General features: G+C 43.4%; 1 protein-coding gene across 1 annotated transcript; it reads right to left on the reverse strand.

Annotated features, from left to right (window-relative positions):
• Positions 1-4,516: 4,516 nt before the first annotated feature.
• Positions 4,517-7,479, reverse strand: LOC143509807 (neurexophilin-1-like). The gene is made up of 2 exons (XM_076998620.1): positions 7,016-7,479; positions 4,517-6,292 (listed from the first exon to the last, which is right to left on the reverse strand). Exons 1-2 carry the CDS (start codon positions 7,103-7,105, stop codon positions 5,606-5,608), a joined length of 777 nt encoding a protein of 258 aa, XP_076854735.1. The 5' UTR covers positions 7,106-7,479; the 3' UTR covers positions 4,517-5,605.
• Between the last annotated feature and the right edge of the window lie 11,926 nt (positions 7,480-19,405).

A 19,405-nucleotide genomic window follows, 5' to 3' on the forward strand; every position in this document is an offset into this window, starting at 1 on the left:
ACGTTCGCTGTTTTTCTAGCCCTGTGTTTCCCGTCATCTGTTTGTTCCTGCCTGGTCCGTGAGTCTTCCCTGTTCTCGTCTCGTCATGCCTGTTTCTTGTTCTTGTTCAGACTGCTTGCACGTTATGACCCCTGCCTGTTCTATCGACTCTGGTTTTGGTATTCCCTGTATTAAATCTCGCTCATCTCTGCATTTGTGTCCGTCTCCTCGCTCCGTGGCGCGAGCCACGTTACACAGAGGTACAAGGTGATGTGTCGTAAGGCAAAGAGAGCAGTAGCAGAAGCTAAAGAGAAGGCATATAGCAAGCTGTATGAGAAGTTGGACACTGAGGAAGGGGAAAATGATCTGTATAGATTGGCCAGACAGAGAAACCGTGATGGGCAGGATGTGCAGCAGGTTAGGATGATAAAGGATAAAGATGGAAATGTGTTGTCAGGTGAGGAGAGTGTCTTGGGAAGGTGGAAGGAGTATTTTGAGGAACTGATGAATCAAGAGAATGAAAGGGAAAGAAGGTTAGAAGAGGTAGTGGTTGTGAATCAGGAAGTGCCTCAGGTGAGCAAGGAGGAAGTAAGGGCTGCAATTCGCAGAATGAATTTTTGACTGGGTTATTTAACAGAATCTTGAAAGGTCAGAAGATGCCTGGGGAGTGGAGACGAAGCATAATGGTGCCAATTTTCAAGAATAAGGGCAAAGTTCAGAGATGTAGTAATTACAGGGGAATAAAGTTGATCAGTCACACCCTGAAAATCTGGGAAAGAGTAGTGGAAGCTAGGCTTAGAGGAGAGGTAGAGATCTGTGAGCAGCAGTATGGTTTCATGCCAGCTAAGTGCACCACAGATGCTATGTTTTCTTTGAGAGTGTTAATGGAGAAGTATAGGGAAAGACAGAAGGAGTTACAGGGTTATTTTTTCTGTAACACTCTTTGAGTTGCATGTATGTAAGGTGCAATACAAATAAAGATTATAATTATTAACCCTAACTGCAGTTCTGAGATGTTGCCCAGGTAGTCTTAGAATTCTCATCCGCTTTCACTTATAGCCAACATTTTGTACTGAAAATGCTCTCTGCCATTGTGACACACTGTGGCAAGCGCTTATTGTGTGTGTTCATACATGACTTCACTCACACACTGCTCTATGTGTGTGTTTGTGTGTTCATACATAATAATAATAATAATAATAATAATAATAATAATAATAATAATAATGCATTTTATTTATATGCGCCTTTCAGGACTCTCAAGGTCACCGTACATAATATAAAATCCAAACTTGTCCAAAGACAAGTACATAAACAACATTAAACAAATAAAAAAAAACACAAAAACAGGCTAAAGACTGCATGTCGTGCTAAACAGGTGAGTTTTGAGGAGTGATTTGAAACTTTGTAAACAACACGAAGTTTGACTTGAAGGCAGTGAAGCTGTTGAAGGAAGGGAGTAATGTGATGAATAGATGGGGTTCTAGAGATAATACTGGAGTAATGTGATGAATAGATGGGGTTCTAGAGATAATACGGGAATAATGTGATGAATAGATGGTGTTCTAGAGATAATACTGGAGTAATGTGATGAATAGATGGGGTTCTAGAGGTAATATAGTCTTCAACATATCTTGATATACTGTACCACGTCTCCTGAAAAGGCATAGTTGTGATCGTTAATGAAGGTCCTTAGTACTTCTTGGGCCTAAAGCTGCTAGAAGCAATTGGGCTGATATTCCCCTTACCCTAGATGGTTTTTCAGTAACACCTAAATCTACTGCAAAAAGTTTAGTAGGTGTCACTATTGATTCTGATCTTTCATTTGACGGACATGTATGCAATGTCACTAAGGCTGCCTTTTTCCATTTACGTAATATCGCCAAGCTGAGACACTTACTTTCATTAGCTGATGCAGAGAAGCTGGTCCATGCTTTTGTCTCGTCGAGATTGGACTACTGTAATAGTCTTCTAATTGGATGCTCTAAACAGTCCATAAAGAAGCTACAACTTGTACAAAATGCTGCAGCTAGAGTCCTAAACTAAGGCTAGGAAATTCGATCATATTAGTCCCACTCTTGCCGCATTACACAGTTCTTCTGTTAACCTATAAGGAGTTAAATGGTCTTGCCCCACAATATCTGAGTGAACTCATTGTTTACTACAACCCATCTCACCCTTTGCGCTCCCAAAATGCTGGATTTCTCCTAGTTCCAAAAATTTGTAAGACTACAGCCGGAGGCAGAGCTTTCTCCTTTAAAGCCCCTCAATTATGGAATAGCCTTCCAGCTCCAATCCGAGATTCTGACACAGTTCCAATCTTTAAATCTAGACTTAAGACTCACCTATTTAATCAAGCCTTCAGCTAATATTCCCCTTGTAAGGTATAGGGGCTTGGGGGGCCCCAGACGTTGAGATTTCTGGTGATGAAAAATGAAATGAAATGTGTCATATTTTGTCAATTGTGATTTTTACACCCCAATCAAAATTTGTCCTTCACTTTTAACCCATCTGTGCAGTCAGAACACACACACACACACACACACTAGTGATTACTAGCGGGCTGTGGATCACACATGCCCAGAGCGGTGCGCAGCCCTAGCCCGGGGAGCAGTTGGGGTTAGGTGCCTTGCTCAAGGGCACCTCAGTCATGGCCTGTCTGGGAATCGAACCCACGACCCTCCGGTCACAAAACCAGTTCCCTAACCGCCAGGCCATGACTGCCCCACAAAAACATCTGAGATGTTGATGCTGTCATCCAGCTGTGTCATGGCATCACTCTATTTGTGACAATGACTTGACAGGAAAGCAATGTATCAGTGAGCCCTCATGCCTGTGGTCACCTCTGAACCCCTCCCTTTAGTTATGCTGCTATAGATTAGCCTGCCGGAGCCACATGCTCATCACTGGCACGTGAACTATGTACATTTAAATCAATGGTGGTTTAAATTCATGCCCACTCAGTCTGTATTGTCTATCTTCTTGTATGCCTCTACCCAAGATGATTGGATACAGGCACCTGCAGGCACCTGGGGGATGGTCTGGCATGCCGGTGGATGTGCTGATGCCGGGGTTGGATGAGCCATAGCCACGAGGGGTCGTGCTGATGCTGGCCCGCCTGAGGCCCACCGCCTGCACCGAGGGGACTGAGGCTGCTTGGCCGGGGAACAGGAGCCTTGACTGTTGCTGTGGAACTTTGAAAACACCCTGCGACCACGGACTTGTGTTAACGGGCTGCCCAATGGAGGATGGGTTGCCTTTTGAGTCTTGGTCCTCCAGAGGTTTCTTCCTAATCCCCACCGTATAGGGAGTTTTTCCTCAACACTGTCGCCTTTGGCTTGATCATTAGGGATCTGGACCCATACGATTGTAAAGCTGCTTTGTGACAATGCGTGTTGTGAAAAGCACTATATAAATAAATTTGACTTTGACTTTGACTTAGTCAGGGTATTAGTCAAGGTACTCTGAGGAAGGTGTGGTGTCATTTGAGAGGACACACACTGAAATCTGTCAATCTCCTTTAAAAACAGTAGAGCACTATACAGTTTACACAGACCAGTGTCCTCACACACTCATGTCCACATACACTCATTTCCTCACATACTCACGTCCTCACACACCAATGTCCTCACACACATCCTTTCACTTCTTTCTGGCAACAGGCCATCAAGCATTTTTTCTCTTGCTATAAGGTTCATATGCAGTTAAATGTCTTTCCTGCCATTATGCTAATATGCATGATTATGGATCATTCATACATAACATCTGCCTCCCCTGCCATTTAATTCACTTCAAATCAGCAGCTTCTCTATCCAAAGCTTCGCCCTCTCGCTTGGCCACAGTTCTGCTTCTGCTTAAAAGGGGTTAGAACTCTGTTACTTTGTATGGTGCTACCTCACAAGTGTTTTCTTCCATCACAGGCTGTCATGTGACTGTGGACTGTGGTGTTTATATATATATATATATATATATATATATATATATATAATATTATATAATTATATATTATATATTGTATAATATCACAGTAATGAAAAGTATGTCAATCTTTCAATCTGCAATGCAATAAAATTCAATATTTTTGATTGCAGATTAACAGATTGACATACTTTTCTTTACTGTGATATTATACTATAGCTTCTACTTCTGGTCTAGCCAATGAACCACATTCAGGTTCCCTATAAATATATATTTGAAATTTATTGTAAACAGGCCCAAGACATGACTGCATTGGCAGGATCCCAACATCTCAGAGCAATGGTTCATTCTCATTGGCTAATCTTGTCATTAATCACTATAATTCAAGTGTCAAAGAGGCAGAGGCCTAACTTATATGGTTTTTGCACTGCAAACCTGACTGATCACTAAATGGCGTTTAGATAAAGTGGTTCTACAGTAACCTGGAAAGGACATTCAGCTTTTATTCTTTCGTCTACTTTGTAGACCTGTGTAAATATTTCCAATAAATATTTACTGAATGAATCAATTATTTAAGAAACAATGCTGCTGATTATTTATTCAAACATTCTCTCTAACAGTACAATACAGGCTTCTCTAATCATACTGGAATTATGGAATTATTTCATTATACATTTCTAATTCATCTTCCTCATGTGATGTCAAATTGTGACATCTTTCAGACAAGAATAAAAACAATCTTTTTATGATATTGGGTGCTGAAGGTAAAAACAGGATGAGATATGGTATGGACCAGTGTGAAACTGAATAGCAACTACTGATAAAATAGACATTGAGACACTTAAATACATTTACATCAATGTGTTTAGCTAATCTTGCTAGATTGGACCATGTTTAAAAACACTCTGTCTCTGCCATAATCTCTTGACCAGAGGTCAGACAGGTAAAAAAACAGTCAACATAAATCAAGGTATGAACAGCCAATAGCATTATCAGTAATGTCCAATTATGCAATATAACTCTTTCTTAATTAATATGTAAATCACATACATGGTTACAGTTATATACTTTGGTTATATATTGTACAGGCAATAATGACACTGTGTACTGTGTTTGAGAACAGTGTACATGCACACATGCTATGTGGACATTTAAAGTGTGTCTTTAGAAGAGTGTGAGAATGTTATAAAATGCCCACAGTTCAGTGGTGGTGGTGAAGTACAGTAAGATTCAAACAATGTGTGGTCATCTGGGACGCAGTACCATTGAAGCCAAGATCTGTGATCAACAGCGGTAACGATCATTAGAATCCCCAATACACAAGCGCACTCAGGTCTCAGCGCTCACATTCTGTGACCACCATAGATAGAAAATGTCTGAAATCCCTGACCACAGTAAGTCAGTGTTTGGCTTCCTCCTGTGTGTCAGTGTGATTATTAACCTCCTTCAGCAAAGTGTTAGATGTGGTTATTTTTGTTTTGCTGAAAATATACTGTCTGCCCAGGAGTACAGAAGGGAAATGATGTAATAATTTCCTATAATATGAAAAGCACTGAGGGAACTTTTCAAGCAATTCACAGAAAGGATTTTGGATATGAGGTGAAAATATTGTTGGACTATCCATATTTCAGAGAAGCTATGCTAATTTACAATGAGGACACGAGTGTCCAATTCCTCAAAGAGTACAGCAGCCTGACCTCAAGTCAGATTACCCTGAGGTCAGGTAGGGCAATGAATTGTGGTAGTTGTAATCTGGACAGACTTTCTGGACCAGCCTGTAGTCTGTGCTGTAGAAGGAGATGTAGATACAGATGAACCTCAGAGGTCTGGAACAGATCCAGGTGATGTAGCCCCTGCTCTGTTCCTGAAAGCAAGTTTTGGAGGGGTCATAGCTGCAGGGTGAGGTGCGTGAGGTGCGGTCCACCTTCTCGTGGTCCAAACGACAGGTGAACGTCTTGGAGTCTTTGGGATAGACCACACTCTGCCGCTCCAGGTCGAACTCCACCGCCTTCGCCGGTGGCACCAGGCTGACCGAGACATTTCCATCACCTATGGAGTCACAGCGGAAGTACACACCAAACGTCCCATTGCTGTGGTCAATGATCTTACCCGCGACGAGCAAATTTAGTCGCACGGTCTTGATGTTGGAATAGAAGTCCCCCCAGCTGAATGATTTCTGGGCTTTTTCTGGCTTGGCATGGGATTGTTTTTTGGGCTGAAATGAGGAGCTTGATTGATCAGTAAAGAGTCCCAGGAACAGACCGCTGGTAGCCTTTGGTTTGCTGGACCATTTCCACCCAGACAGGGGAGAAGCTCCGTTCTGCATCCCAGCATCAGCGGGTCTGCGCTGGACATGAAATGTCCTGCCCTGGGTGTTTGGTTGGCCAAGAACCGACTAAAGTAGGTTGGGGCAAAGACATAAAGAAGAATAGGGCATTTTTAAAGGTGATTTTTAGAACCTCAAGGAATAAACCATAAAGCCCTCTGTTGTTAGAATTCATCTTTTCATCATCAAGACTATAAGCACAGATAACATTGTTTTTTCCCCAGTAGATGTGAGCACATGAGAATAAGAGATGGGGGATTTATGTGAAGATGAAGAAGTGTAGACACGTTTACTAGAATGTTTCTCAAAACTGTTCATGTCCCATGAACATTACATTACTTGCACCATTTGCACATTTCTGCCAATCGATTGCTGGAATAACTACTACACACTGCACAAACCACTAAGTTTCTGCTGCTGTTTGTGATTGCTTTTTATGAGAGACTGGGGCGCGAGAACCATGCCCTTTAACTAATGACCCAGCCATGCGTTAATTGCACATGTGAGTCGTGTCTACTCAGCATTAACAATTAATGGCAGTTTGGAGACCATACATAGTTCAAATTAGTTAGGTAACAATGTATGTTTATTCCATTTCAACCAAAAGCTGTCTGTCAACTGGATCATGAATCTTTTCGACATTTAAACAACTATTAAACATAAGTAATATTTTAGAATAAGGAAGGGCAAAAAAGGTTCTGTTCTCTTAAAGTATTCCAGACGTATCTGTTTTTTTTTTTTTTTTTTTGGTTTTTGTTTTGCAAGCATAAATGTTTAAGGCGTACCACTTACTAGATACACTATGACGTTCAGCAACAGCAGGGCGAATCCCTTCCTCGGGCGCATCTCCTTAGTTGCCAGCAGGTCGCTAGCTATCGGCATTATTCATGTCTTTAGAAAACAGGTACAAAAAGTCTGGGTGGAGTCGAATTCCATGACAAAAATCCAGGTGAGAATTCGAATGTTGAAGCAAAGTTGAACGTTGAAAGCGCAAAGAATGAGATTAATTAAACCGCTCCAATGATCCGTAAAAGAGTTCTAATAAGCAGTTATATATATATATATATATATATAAACTGGATTTTTTTTTTCGGCGTGAGATATCGGAAGAAATTGAATACAAGTATATAATGCTCTCTTCGCACAGTAGCAGCGATAAGCGCTTGCATCTATGTCCTCTTCACTTTGTTTAATGATACATTCGGCACTGTGCATTGAGGAGACGGAGCGCGCAACTGTGCAGCGCGCGGGGTTTTTCGGAGAGCTGCAATACTGTTACCTAGTGGTCGTACAGCGCTTCTGCGTCATGTGACTCGTGTCAGGAAAAACATTAGAAAAATCTAATAGTGGGGGGGGGGGGGGGTGGCGAACGTAAGCTGTTGAGCTTGGGTGGCGAACGTAAAATGGACACAAATTAATATATATCGCGATCTATCGTTCGCCGGTGGTTGGCGCCAGAGCGAACTAGTAACTCATTGAATCATAGATGTGGATCAGAGGTAAATAAACTGGATTTTTTTTTTCGGCGTGAGATATCGGAAGTGTGGCGTGAGAGCGTGTGAAAACGGTCAAATGCGTGTGTCTCACGCTCAATGCGTGAGAGTTGGCAACCCTGACTCCGATAATGTTTAAATGAAATGTGGGCTATGTAAGGTATGTCACGCGAACCACCCCTGTTTCCTCGGCGCTCCTCTTCAGCTGAGGAAGATTCTCCTCTGACCTATAACCAGGGCTGTGGTTTCTTGTGCCTGTACTCAGTAGCGTGTGCAAAGGGTGTTTGCACTACAGTCCCTGACATAAGTTCTGTCGCTTATCCATGTTATGGAAACAAAAGCTTATAACCTGACTTTAAATTCATCGATTGGTTTTAGAAATGACTCATATGAAAGCTGAAACCCTCCCAAATGAGATTTAATTTATGAAAAAAAATTTGCTTCACTGCTGAAATATTGATCATTTAATGAATACAGAAAGGTCAGGTTTTGGCAAGACAAAAGTTTTGTCGCCTTGTCATATAACGCACCCAATCCTAGTTTACAGCCTCACCTGTGCTCACTAATTGATTGTTTAATTAGTGGGTGTGTATAAAAAGAACTCCAGCACACCAGACCTTCACTTGCACTGCAACTTGATCTCTGACAACATGCCAAAAATCTATCCTGTGACCAAAGCCTTAATTATCAAGATGCTGAAGACCAAATCCACTGCAGAGGTAGCTGGCACCTTTAATGTGTCTCAGCGTCAAGTACAAAGAATTAAAAAAATATTTGAAGAGACTGGAGATGTTTTTGACAAGCCCAGGTCTGGTAGACCCCGCAAGACAACTACTCGGGAGGAACGTTTGTTGGTTGGAAAATCCAAAGCCAGTCCCTCTTCCACTGCAGCAGAGCTCCACCAGGCCTGGTCACCTCAAGTCCCTGTGTCAACTAGAACAGTTTGTAGGATTCTGTCTCGAAATGGCCTCCATGGTCGAATCAGTGCCCAGAAGCCAGCACTAAACAAAAGGCAGGTAAAAAACTGTGTGGCATTTTGCCTAGGCCAACAGCCTGCTAAACAGATGGACGCTGGAAAAGTGGCAGAAGGTGGATTTTTCAGATTAATCTTCAGTATGTATTCAAGATTCACCCAGAAAACAGTCAAGTTTGCTGGGGTTACATTCAGTATGGGGGTGTGCGAAACATTTGCAAGGTGGAAGGCAATATCAATAGCCTAAAATATCAAGAAGTATTAGCTACATCTTGCATTCCCAATCATAAAAGGGGTCAAATTTTGCAGCAGGATGGTGCACCATCTCATACATCCATCTCTACATCAAAGTTCCTCAAGGCTAAGAAGATCAAGGTGCTCTAGGACTGGCCAGCCCAGTCACCAGACATGAACATCATCCTACCCCATGCTTAATGAAAGTGGAAGCTTGGAAGACAAAACCAAAGAATTTTGATGAACACTGGGAAGCATGTAAGACTGCATTCTTTGCTACTCCTGATGACCATCAATAAATTGTATGAATCATTGTCGAACCGCATGGATGCGGTCCTTCAAGCTTGTGAAAGTCACACAAAATATTAAATATGGCTCTAATAGCACCACAACGTCGTTCACCCTTGTTATGAAGCATATATGTGTATATGAAGTGAATTATTTGTTTGATTTTCACCTTACTTTGTGTGGGCGACAACTTTTGTCTTGCCAAAATCTGATCTTTCTGTGTTCATTAAATGATCAATATTTCTGCAGTGAAGCAAATTTATTTTCGTAAATTAAATCTCATTTGGGTGGGTTTCAGCAGTCATTTCTAAAACCAATCGATGAATTTAAAGTCAGGTTATAAGCTTTTGTTTCCACAAAATGGATAAGCGACAGAACTTATGTCAGGGACTGTAGTGTTTGCAACGTGACCAGGGGGGTATTCCACAAAGCGGGGTTAACAAACTCTAAACTTAACCCTGAACTCTGAGTTGTCTTACCCCGATCTGACATACTCAGAGTTTTCGGTTCCAAAACGGCGGATCGGAGTTAAAGTAATCAGGGTCGCTCAGCTTTGAGTAGGTTGACCCAGACAGAAGCGCGTTCACGCGTAACTATGAAAGGCATTCTTAATGGAGCGCAGATAAATAAGATTTATCATGGACTTAAACGCGAAAATCAGCCGAGCATCGTATTTCACACCACTGTAGCTTGAAGTATTAATGACTGTGTATGCAGAATATTTAGATGTTATTAAACGTAAATGTAATACTGCGGTAGCTGCTAGAGAAAGGCAGTCAGCATGTCAAAAATTGCCAACAGAGTTAATGCGTGAGTGAAAATGATATTTTTATATTTAGTAGAAGGGTGCGATTATATTATTATATTCTCCACATTTATAATACTGTATTGAGTTTTTAAATATTTTTTTTAATCGAACACTTACTAATTCCAGATCTAATCTGAGTGGTGTGAAACACACATGGCATCAGATAAAAATGAAGTATATGAATATAGTACAAAGTGGTATGGCTGTACATAACTATATCTTATTCTTAAAATATATTCTAAAATATATTTACAGGAAAAATGAAATAATGAAACATAACAGTGAATTTGACTGTAATGTATAAAGGTTACAGGGTGGATGGTGGGGTGGGTGATGGTGGTGCATGATTTAATGTGAAAAGCAGTGATTGCAGATGGAGTCTCTGACAACTCCACCATCTCTGTTGTCACCCACATGCATTTAAGGTTCCTCATCTGTGGGCATGTCAGAGATGGTAGGCTGTCGCTCTTCCTGGATTGTTGCAATGTTGTGTAATACCACATATGCCATTATTATGTGGCACGCCCTCTCAGGGGTAACTCTGACCTCCTTCAGGCACTGGAACCTGGCCTTGAGGATTCCTAGGGTCATTTAAATTCTTGCCCTGGTTTTGCTGTGGGCCTGATTGTAGTGGGACTGTGGTCCAGGTGCAGGATCTGAATAGGGAGTCATGAAGTATAGGACAGGCAGGGACACCCTCTGTCTCCATGAAGGAGGCCGTCATAGTGTCCTAAAATCGCACTAGGGTTTGCAATGATTTAACTATTACACTGCATGTGAACAACTAGCATAACTACCTCAGGCCTACTCTGTTCAGATTTGTTGTATAGTGTGGAATCATACATGGATCCTGGCCATCTGGCTTCAACATTTGTGATGAGGTGGGAAGCATCACATACGATCTTGATGGGGAGAATGGTCAGTTACAATAGCTATGTTATTTTTGTTACCATTAATGATAAGTACATTATTCATTAAAGATTATAAAGGTTAAGTATTATATCGCGATCGATCGCCAAGTATAAACGCCTCCGCCGAGCAGAGCGTTAAGGAGCGATTTCGATTGGAGGATCGTGCTCTATTTTTTATTATTCATTTTTTGCTGATGCTGGTCCAGCGTGTCGCGTGCCACTGATTATGCCTCGGCGTGCCAACGGTGGCCCGCGTGCCATAGGTTGCCGACCCCTGCTACCAATTTACACTCGCCACATATATATGATGTACAAATGATGCAATACGTGCAATAAAGGAAAAAAACATTAAAGTGCCGTTCCAGAAAAATAAGTAAGAAGTATTTTAAACTTTGATTTAAAAATGTCTAAAGTCATGGCTCTTCTAATGTTTTTATTCAGCTACTTTTGTGCAAGAATGGCATATACTTCAGTTTAAAGAGCTTCTCCGTGCAGTTTCCGCCTTCTTTTGGCAGATCTGTTAAGATGATTGACAGTTAACTCTGGCTGATAATTGGCTCAATAAAAATTGATTGACAACGAAAGTCTAGTATCTGATTGGCTGCAGTTGAAAATGATTGACACATGCTCCGCCCTTTACCCACGCCCACCGGGGCTCCGACCTGCAGCATTACCCTTCTCACATGATCTTCGAGGAAATGACACGTCATGATGACGTGTTTGTAACTCTGGGTCAGGTCCAAGTTAACCTGCCAGCGAGCAGGTTAGCTTCAAAGCATAAGTTGCTATAGTAACTCACTCAGGTTCTCTCTAAGCTCGGTTTCTGGAACGGAAAACCTCGAGTTTCCGTGAACTCTGAGTTAACTTACCCGGTTTTCTCGCTTAACCCGCTTCTTGGAACACCCCCTGGTTTATAGAACGATGTCGTGGTTAGCGTTGGTTAACTTGTTTTTTCACATATTCAATTTGACATTTTAGCACACCGACTTGTTGCAACACTCGTGGTTTTGGTTACCATATTTTTATTAACATCATGTACATTTATATTATTGTGCAATACAAATTTTGCTTGTTAGTGACAGCTCTTTTGCGAAATCTGCCTTGTTGCCTTGATCTGATAACATTGATTTTATCAAGGATTTCTGCATTAGGCTACATGTCATGCTAGACTGAGGTTCACAAGAAAATCAAACGGAGTAGCCTATATATGCACATCAGGAAAAAACATTGCATTTATTTAGTTTGAATATTCCTGAATTTAAGTGATATTTGAGATATGTCATGATTGCAATTGAAAAGAATGAATATATTGCGGATATTGAATGAAGCATAAATGTAAGGAACATGCATTCATGTATTCACGTAATACAAGTACGTATTAATAAAAATGAGTGTTTGTTCCGTGTGACATACAAGGTCTATTTTAATAAACAATCATCAAACATTAACAAGAGTTTTAGAAATTAATTGAGTTTTAATGTAAAAAGAACAGAGGAAGGGAGAATGTTGCAGCTGTTCACATATTCAGTGAACAGTAATTTTAAACAACTGTTCACATATAGAGTTATTTTAATTAATTGTTCACATATTCAGTATAGTTTTTTAATTAACTGTGCAATGTTACATGTAGCCTATATTACTGTAGCTTTGCACCTCTCATATTTCGCTCCTGACTAAAGCCCTGTAATTGTCTTATCAGCCCGTGTGGATGCTGTGTATTTCCACCAGGACCATCTGAGAATAAATCATTCATACATTTACAGTTCAAGGGTTTGTTGAGAAACGATAACGCGCTGATAACATTTGGAGTCAATGTTTATTTGCCAGCATACAAATGTATGCCTAATGCTGAAATGCAATACAGAAATCACAAAAGAAAATGATTCTGTCAATGATTTTGTCAAATACTGCAAGTGACATGTGCCGTGTACACTACAGACATGTCCAAGCCTAGTGACATTTTGCACGTCACTTTCAAATTCCCGTTTAATACGGCAATAAAGTCTGCATACATTTGCCATAACATTTCGCTTCTGACTGACATTATTATCCAAATGTGAGTCCGAATGAAAACGTTTTAGGTTGGTAACAAACTGAGTTTGAGATTTTCAAACCTCAGTTACATACCGTGGCGCTGAGAGAAGAGGTGGTGAACAGTAGACAGCACGATTTGATTTGGTTGTTTCAACCACACCTTCAACAGAACTGAATCAAATCTGAAATATTCATTTTGAAAACTGAACTAAAACTGCAAACTATATATATTTTGCTTGTGTTATGCACTTATAACCCCATGCATAGGCTATACATTACAAAGAGATAAACATCATTTTAATAGAAACACTATTTTATAAAGATTCTTGGCTGTTAACATAATTGCTTTACTTGAAACTAGTAAAATGCAACAAAATAAAACAATGAAACTGAAGAATTTCAATAAAATTAAAAAGAGCTCCAGTCAAAATAAATTAAATATATGAGGCATAAAACTTAGAAAAAAAACAAATAAAAACAAGTAGACCTAATGTTAAATTCATTTTATATTCATTAAAGCGTAAATAAAATCTAAACAAAACAGAAGTCTCAAGTTTTTCTTAAATGTAAATCAGGTAGGCATATTCCATCCTATGTGTCTCTTCATTTACGTATTAATCGATGACATAATAGAGTTCATTTCTGTTGTACAGGTGTGTTAGGAAAGGGGGTGGACTTCACCATTGTACATTTTGTTAGGTTTAGGGGTTTGCTAGGTAGGGTTTTTTTTCTTTAATTGATTTGATGCCACCCATATCCTACCGTAGGTCAGTACATGAATAAACAGGACGCTGTTACATCTAGCCTGTTGACATTTTACATTTTATGGAATTTGGCAAACGCCCTTATCCAGAGCGACTTAAATTTTAATCTAATTTTTTTATACAAGTGAGCAACTGAGGGTTAAGGGCCTTGCTCAGGGGCACCCCAGTCATGGCCTCAGGTCTGGGAATCGAACCCACGACCCTCCGGTCACAAGACCAGTTCCCTAACCGCCAGGCCACGACTGCTCAGTTATTGCATGTTTGGATCACTCCATGGATATCAGTAAATACTTGTCTTTGGTCGCCATCAGTTTGGTTGTTGTATGCCTTTTATCTTATACCCTATACCAGGGGTACTCAACCCGAACCCAGTCCTGTCCGGACATTCCTGATTAACTGGATATGGACCAAAAAAAAAAAAAAAAAACGGAGCATTTATTTCAGGGCTATTGAAAAAAACACTCCGTCACGAGTGTTACGTTTGCCACCCCGCTCAACAACTTACGTTCGCCAAGCCCCCCCCCCCCCCCCCCTGCCCTATACCCAGTAGCACCCCTGCACCTGTTGGTTACCCAAGTCTTGGTTCCATTACAGAATGGGGATGTAACAACAGAAGTACAGAAACATCTTGCTGGGTGAGAAGCAATCATTAAATTAAAAGCTGTTTTTAAAAAACACCCATCACAAAGCAACACTTAATTCCCCCATAACCTTTTTAGGTGTGTCCGCATAGTACAGACTATGGATTCAAGAATATGTAGTGACTTGGACATTTTTTTCAACATTACTTAATCACATTTAAAATAGTTTTATTAGATGCAGCACAATGTAACTAAACAAAAGGTGCCTTAATAGTCAAATTTGATCAAGCCAGTCCAAAGATATTCATTATCCAGGCACAGTTAATATTCAATTAACCTAAAACGAAAGGAAATCTTGTGATCAAGAAATGTGCGCTAGTTTTAGCATGTGGCTAGTCCGTGCCCGCCGTTATCATGGTTCATCTGACCAACACGTTGTCTTGGGACCCTTAAAAAACTACCTTAAACTGTACAGACTGGGATAAAACTCAAGGAAACAATAAACAAGAATATAATGTAACGGTCCAGTTATCTATTAATATCTTTTGAACAGTCGCACAATGTTTTTGAATGGTCCAAATGCGAAGTTAAATTTCAAGCAGACTCAAAAAGAAACAGAAGCGCAAAATGCGAATTCTTCTAAAGGGATGAGAGAAAGCGGACATTCAATTATATCATATTACCAAAACTCTGGGAATAACCTCCTACAAACAGATGAAAACAGCGATTTATTTACAGCGCGCTTGCAATCACTGATTTCGCTTAGACAGTGCGACCGGAGAAAAATGGCTGCGGCTCAATCATCATCATGCGGGGATATCCAAGTTCTTAGAATATGTACCAATTGTATATCCTCTGCAAACTGCAGTGACTCAGCACAAATCTATGACTGTGCTGCAGACATATGCATGCCATATGCATGGTTTCCTGCTGACGCTGTTTCCTGCTGACGCGGTTTCCAAAGTATAATAATCTATTTACATGCTAATCTTTACTTTTTGCCTTTCTAGACTATTTTTACAGGTAGTACTTCCACTGTCAAGACGGGCAGTTGACTATTCCGGCCACTGACAAACTTTCTGCTTCTACGAATCAGCTAAGCGTAAGTCCGTTTAAATCGGCTAGATGCGGTAAGTGTTTTCATTTATTCATGGCTGGTGTGGGTTTGTTTCCCTGTTCAAAGTGTGGCATGTTTAGCCTAGACCCTTTCGCCACTGATAGTAACAGTGATAGTATTTGTGAGAGGTGCAAACTAGTTAATTCTCTTGTGGCGAAAGAGGAAAGTTTAGAGCGCCGCGTCCACTCATTATTGAGGGATAGAGAGACAGAGTCAGTAGTAGCTGTGGACGTGCCAGGGAGAACTAGATAGAGCCCTCACAGCGGGACGAATGTGTGACGTCTCAGCGGCGTAGTCAGAGAGCGAGGGCTGCAGCTAATGCCAACGCCAGCGCTAGCCCACCAGAGCACCACTCCCCGGTTCACGTGTCCAACAGGTTTGCCCCGCTCAGTGCTACACCCGCTGAGGAGCCTGTCTCACGGACTCTGGTCATAGGACAGTAGTCCGGCACGTATAGTTCGGCACGTGAAAGTCGCTATTACTGTAGGGGCTCCAGCGGTTACAGTTAGTTGTTTACCGGGAGCCAGAGCGCTTAGTGGCAACCTTCGAATGTTAGCCAATAGGAAATTCTCTAGGATAGTTATACATGTTGGGGCCAACGATATACGTCTGCAGCAATCAGAAGTGACTAAGTGTAATATTAAAGAGGTGGTTAAACTGGCTCAGACAATGTCCGATGAGGTAATCTGCTCTGGCCCCATCCCAATGCGGCGCGGCGATGAGCAATACAGCAGGCTCACGTCATTAAACCGCTGGATGTCCAAGTGGTGCTCCGAAAATCAAGTGGGCTTTGGAAAGAGTTCGAGGGCAAGCCTGGTCTTTTAGGCAGGGACGGTGCCCACCCCACCCGGGATGGCGCCGCCTTGTTATCTTGCAGCATAGCCCATAGCCTGTTAGTTAGTGGGCAGAGTAGTACTAGGAGCTGCTGACTATCCAGAGTCACGACCAGGCAGCAGACTAACGGGCTAAACCTGTCTGCGAGCTGCTTAGAGGTGTCACCAAGTTCCCATAGGATTGAGACTGTGTCTGTGCCCCGGGTTAAATTAAATCATAAGCATAGTCCTTGGGTCAAAGCCTGTCTGGAGCTCAGAATGACTCAGAGTCTCTCGGGTGGTCTGGTGGACCTCTGCAGGCCGAAACCGCGTCTTTGCAGCGGGCTGGTCACCCTTGAGCACAGGCCGTGTGGTCCTCTCGACCAGTCCTAAACCATCACTGACCGTAGTAGCAGGTATGGACCGTTTCCGGGCCTCAGAGACGAGTACTGACCCCCTCTGAGCCGCGTGAACAGGCTGCGGCAACAGCGGTGGCGATGACCTCATCCGGGTTGCGGGAACAGGGAATGGGGGCGGTGACAGCGGCAGCGACCCCCTCCTGGTTGCAGGAACATGCAGCACCGGCGGTGGCGACCCCCTCCGGGACGTGGGGACTGGCGGCACTGGCGTCGAACCCCTCCGGAGCGCGGGAACTAGCGGCGCTGGCGACAACCCCTTCCGGGGCGCGGGAATTGGCGAAGCAGGAACCGGCGACGCTGACGTCGACCCCCTCCGGGGTGCGGGAACAGGCGAAGCAGGAACCAGCAGCGCTGGCGTCGAGCCCCTCTGGGGCGCGGGAACTGGCGAAGCAGGAACCGGCGGCGCTGACGTCGACCCCCTCCAGGGCGCGGGAACAGGCGAAGCAGGAACCGGCGGCGCTGACGTCGACCCCCTCCGGGGCGCGGGAACTGGCGAGGCAGGAACCGGCGGCGATGGCTCAGACCTATGGGGCAAGGGAACAGGTGCAGACCCCTCCTGGGCCTGCGGCACACTCGCCAACCTCTCCTGGGCTCCACACTCGCAGACAGGCCTCTCCTGGGCCTCACACTCTCAGGCAGGCCTCTCCTGGGCCTCACACTCGCAGGCAGGACCCTCTGGGGCCTCGAACTCGCAGGCAGGACCCTCTGGGGCCTTGGATACGCTCTCGGACCGCTCCGGGGCCTCACACTCGCAGGCAGGACCCTCCGGGGCCTCGAACTCGCAGGCAGGACCCTCCGGGGCCTCGGATACGCTCTCGGACTGCTCCGGGGCCTCAAACTCGCAGGCAGGACCCTCCGGGGCCTCGGGTACGCTCTCGGACCGCTCCGGGGCCTCGCGTACACTCTCGGACCGCTCCTGGACCTCGAGTACGCTCTCAGACAGCTCCTGGACCTCGGGTACGCTCTCGGACCGCTCCTGGGCAGCTGGCGTAGTCGTAGGCTGGGCGGCTGGCGTAGGCGTAGGCAGGGCGGCTGGCGTAGTCGTAGGCTGGGCAGCTGGCGTAGGCGTAGGCAGGGCGGCTGGCGTAGGCGTAGGCAGGGCGGCTGGCGTAGGCGTAGGCAGGGCGGCTGGCGTAGGCGTAGGCAGGGCGGCTGGCGTAGGCAGGGCGTAGGCATGGCGGCTGGCGTAGGCGTAGGCAGGGCAGCTGGCGGAATGCTGGAGAACCATCCAGCCCTAAAGGCTGCTACATCGTCAGGGTCGGACCAATCACGAGTCCAATGCTCAGCATTGTGTTTACGAAACCGAGCTCGGAGCAATCCAAAAAATCCCTCCAAAGTTCTCATTTCGTCTGCTCTCTTGGTCATTATTACATGTGCCCATTGTAACACTGTTCCTTCAAGGAATTGTAACAGAAACCTAATTTTAATGAATTCTGGTGGCTCTGGGCAAAGTAAAGAGGCAAAAAACAAAGTACTTTGCAAGATAAAGCCCTCCAGGGGTCCCTCCCCATTATACTCATGGGGTGGACAAATCGACGACGGCAAATCGAACGGTATGCCATTCTGTAGCCTGTATTTAAGATCCACAGGAAACATATTCGACTGTGAATCGTCTTGCACACATGGTTCAGGCAGTACAGTCTCGTGATACTCGCTCGCTGTGTCCTTATTTGGGGGATCATTCTGTAACGGTGCGGCTGTAGTGTAATCACGGGGCGGACACACATGCGAAGCAGAGCGTTTACTCATAGCTGAGTTTATTATGCATTCTACCTTGCCTGAGGACACGCAAGTAGAACGCGAACGACGAGGCATAATGAACAGAGTACACACACTTAAACTCTAAGACAACAGAAACGACAAAGGCACTGGACTGAACTAAACACAAGAGTACAACTAACAGTTGCTTACACTGACATGAACAGGCACACGTGAAACAAGAAACAACCATACACGAACACGAAAACTAAATACAAAACAGAACTAAGAACGTACTGAAAGCACAAGGGACCGTACACGAACAAGATACATGCACTCAACCAAACATAAATCACGTCCTAGAACGACACGTAAACCACGTTACACAACACAGAGACCCAACATACTGAAAACCCAAAACACCATGAATCAGAAAAGGGAGAGAGAAATGAACTGTTAACTCGAAGGCGATCAAAACCAACCAAAACAAATAACAACCAGGAGCTAAGTTACCGGTAATGATCCCCGAAGGTAAGTCCTGACATAGGCTGTATATATACACACATTCACTGACAACCAAGATTAGCTAACACGGTACAGCTGGACAGGGGGGCGTGATAACAAGCACAACGTAAAAACGAGTTACAAGAAAGGGGGCGGAGCCAGACGTGACAATACAAAACGTAGGACCTACACATTATCGAAATCTTACCCTAGATTTAATCCTAACGCTGGGTATCGACGTAGATAATATAAGTATACTCCTGCAAACAGTAGCAATCTCTGATCACTATTTAGTCCAATTCGAGCTTCATCTTAACATAAATACCCGCTCGTCTCCTTGGCAGTGTATAAAGCAGAGGTGGGGACTCGAGTCACATGACTTGGACTCGAGTCAGACTCGAGTCATTAATATTAAGACTTTTGACTTGACTTGAAAAAATATTCAGAGACTTAGACTTGACTTGGACTTTTACACCAATAACTTGGGACTTGAATTGGACTTGAACCTGTTTACTTGCAAAGACTTGATTTTTTTTTACCCCAAAT

This window comes from Brachyhypopomus gauderio, chromosome 3 (genome assembly GCF_052324685.1).
Source record: "Brachyhypopomus gauderio isolate BG-103 chromosome 3, BGAUD_0.2, whole genome shotgun sequence".
In the NCBI taxonomy this organism is placed as follows: Eukaryota; Metazoa; Chordata; class Actinopteri; order Gymnotiformes; family Hypopomidae; genus Brachyhypopomus; species Brachyhypopomus gauderio.

Excerpts from the sequence above, each read along its gene's own strand:
- LOC143509807 (XM_076998620.1), bottom strand. The coding sequence starts at position 7,105 with ATGCCGATAGCTAGCGACCTGCTGGCAACTAAGGAGATGCGCCCGAGG. Across the intron at positions 6,293-7,015 it reads TGAACGTCATAGTGTATCTA|TCGGTTCTTGGCCAACCAAA; the intron begins GTAAGTGGTACG and ends AACCTACTTTAG.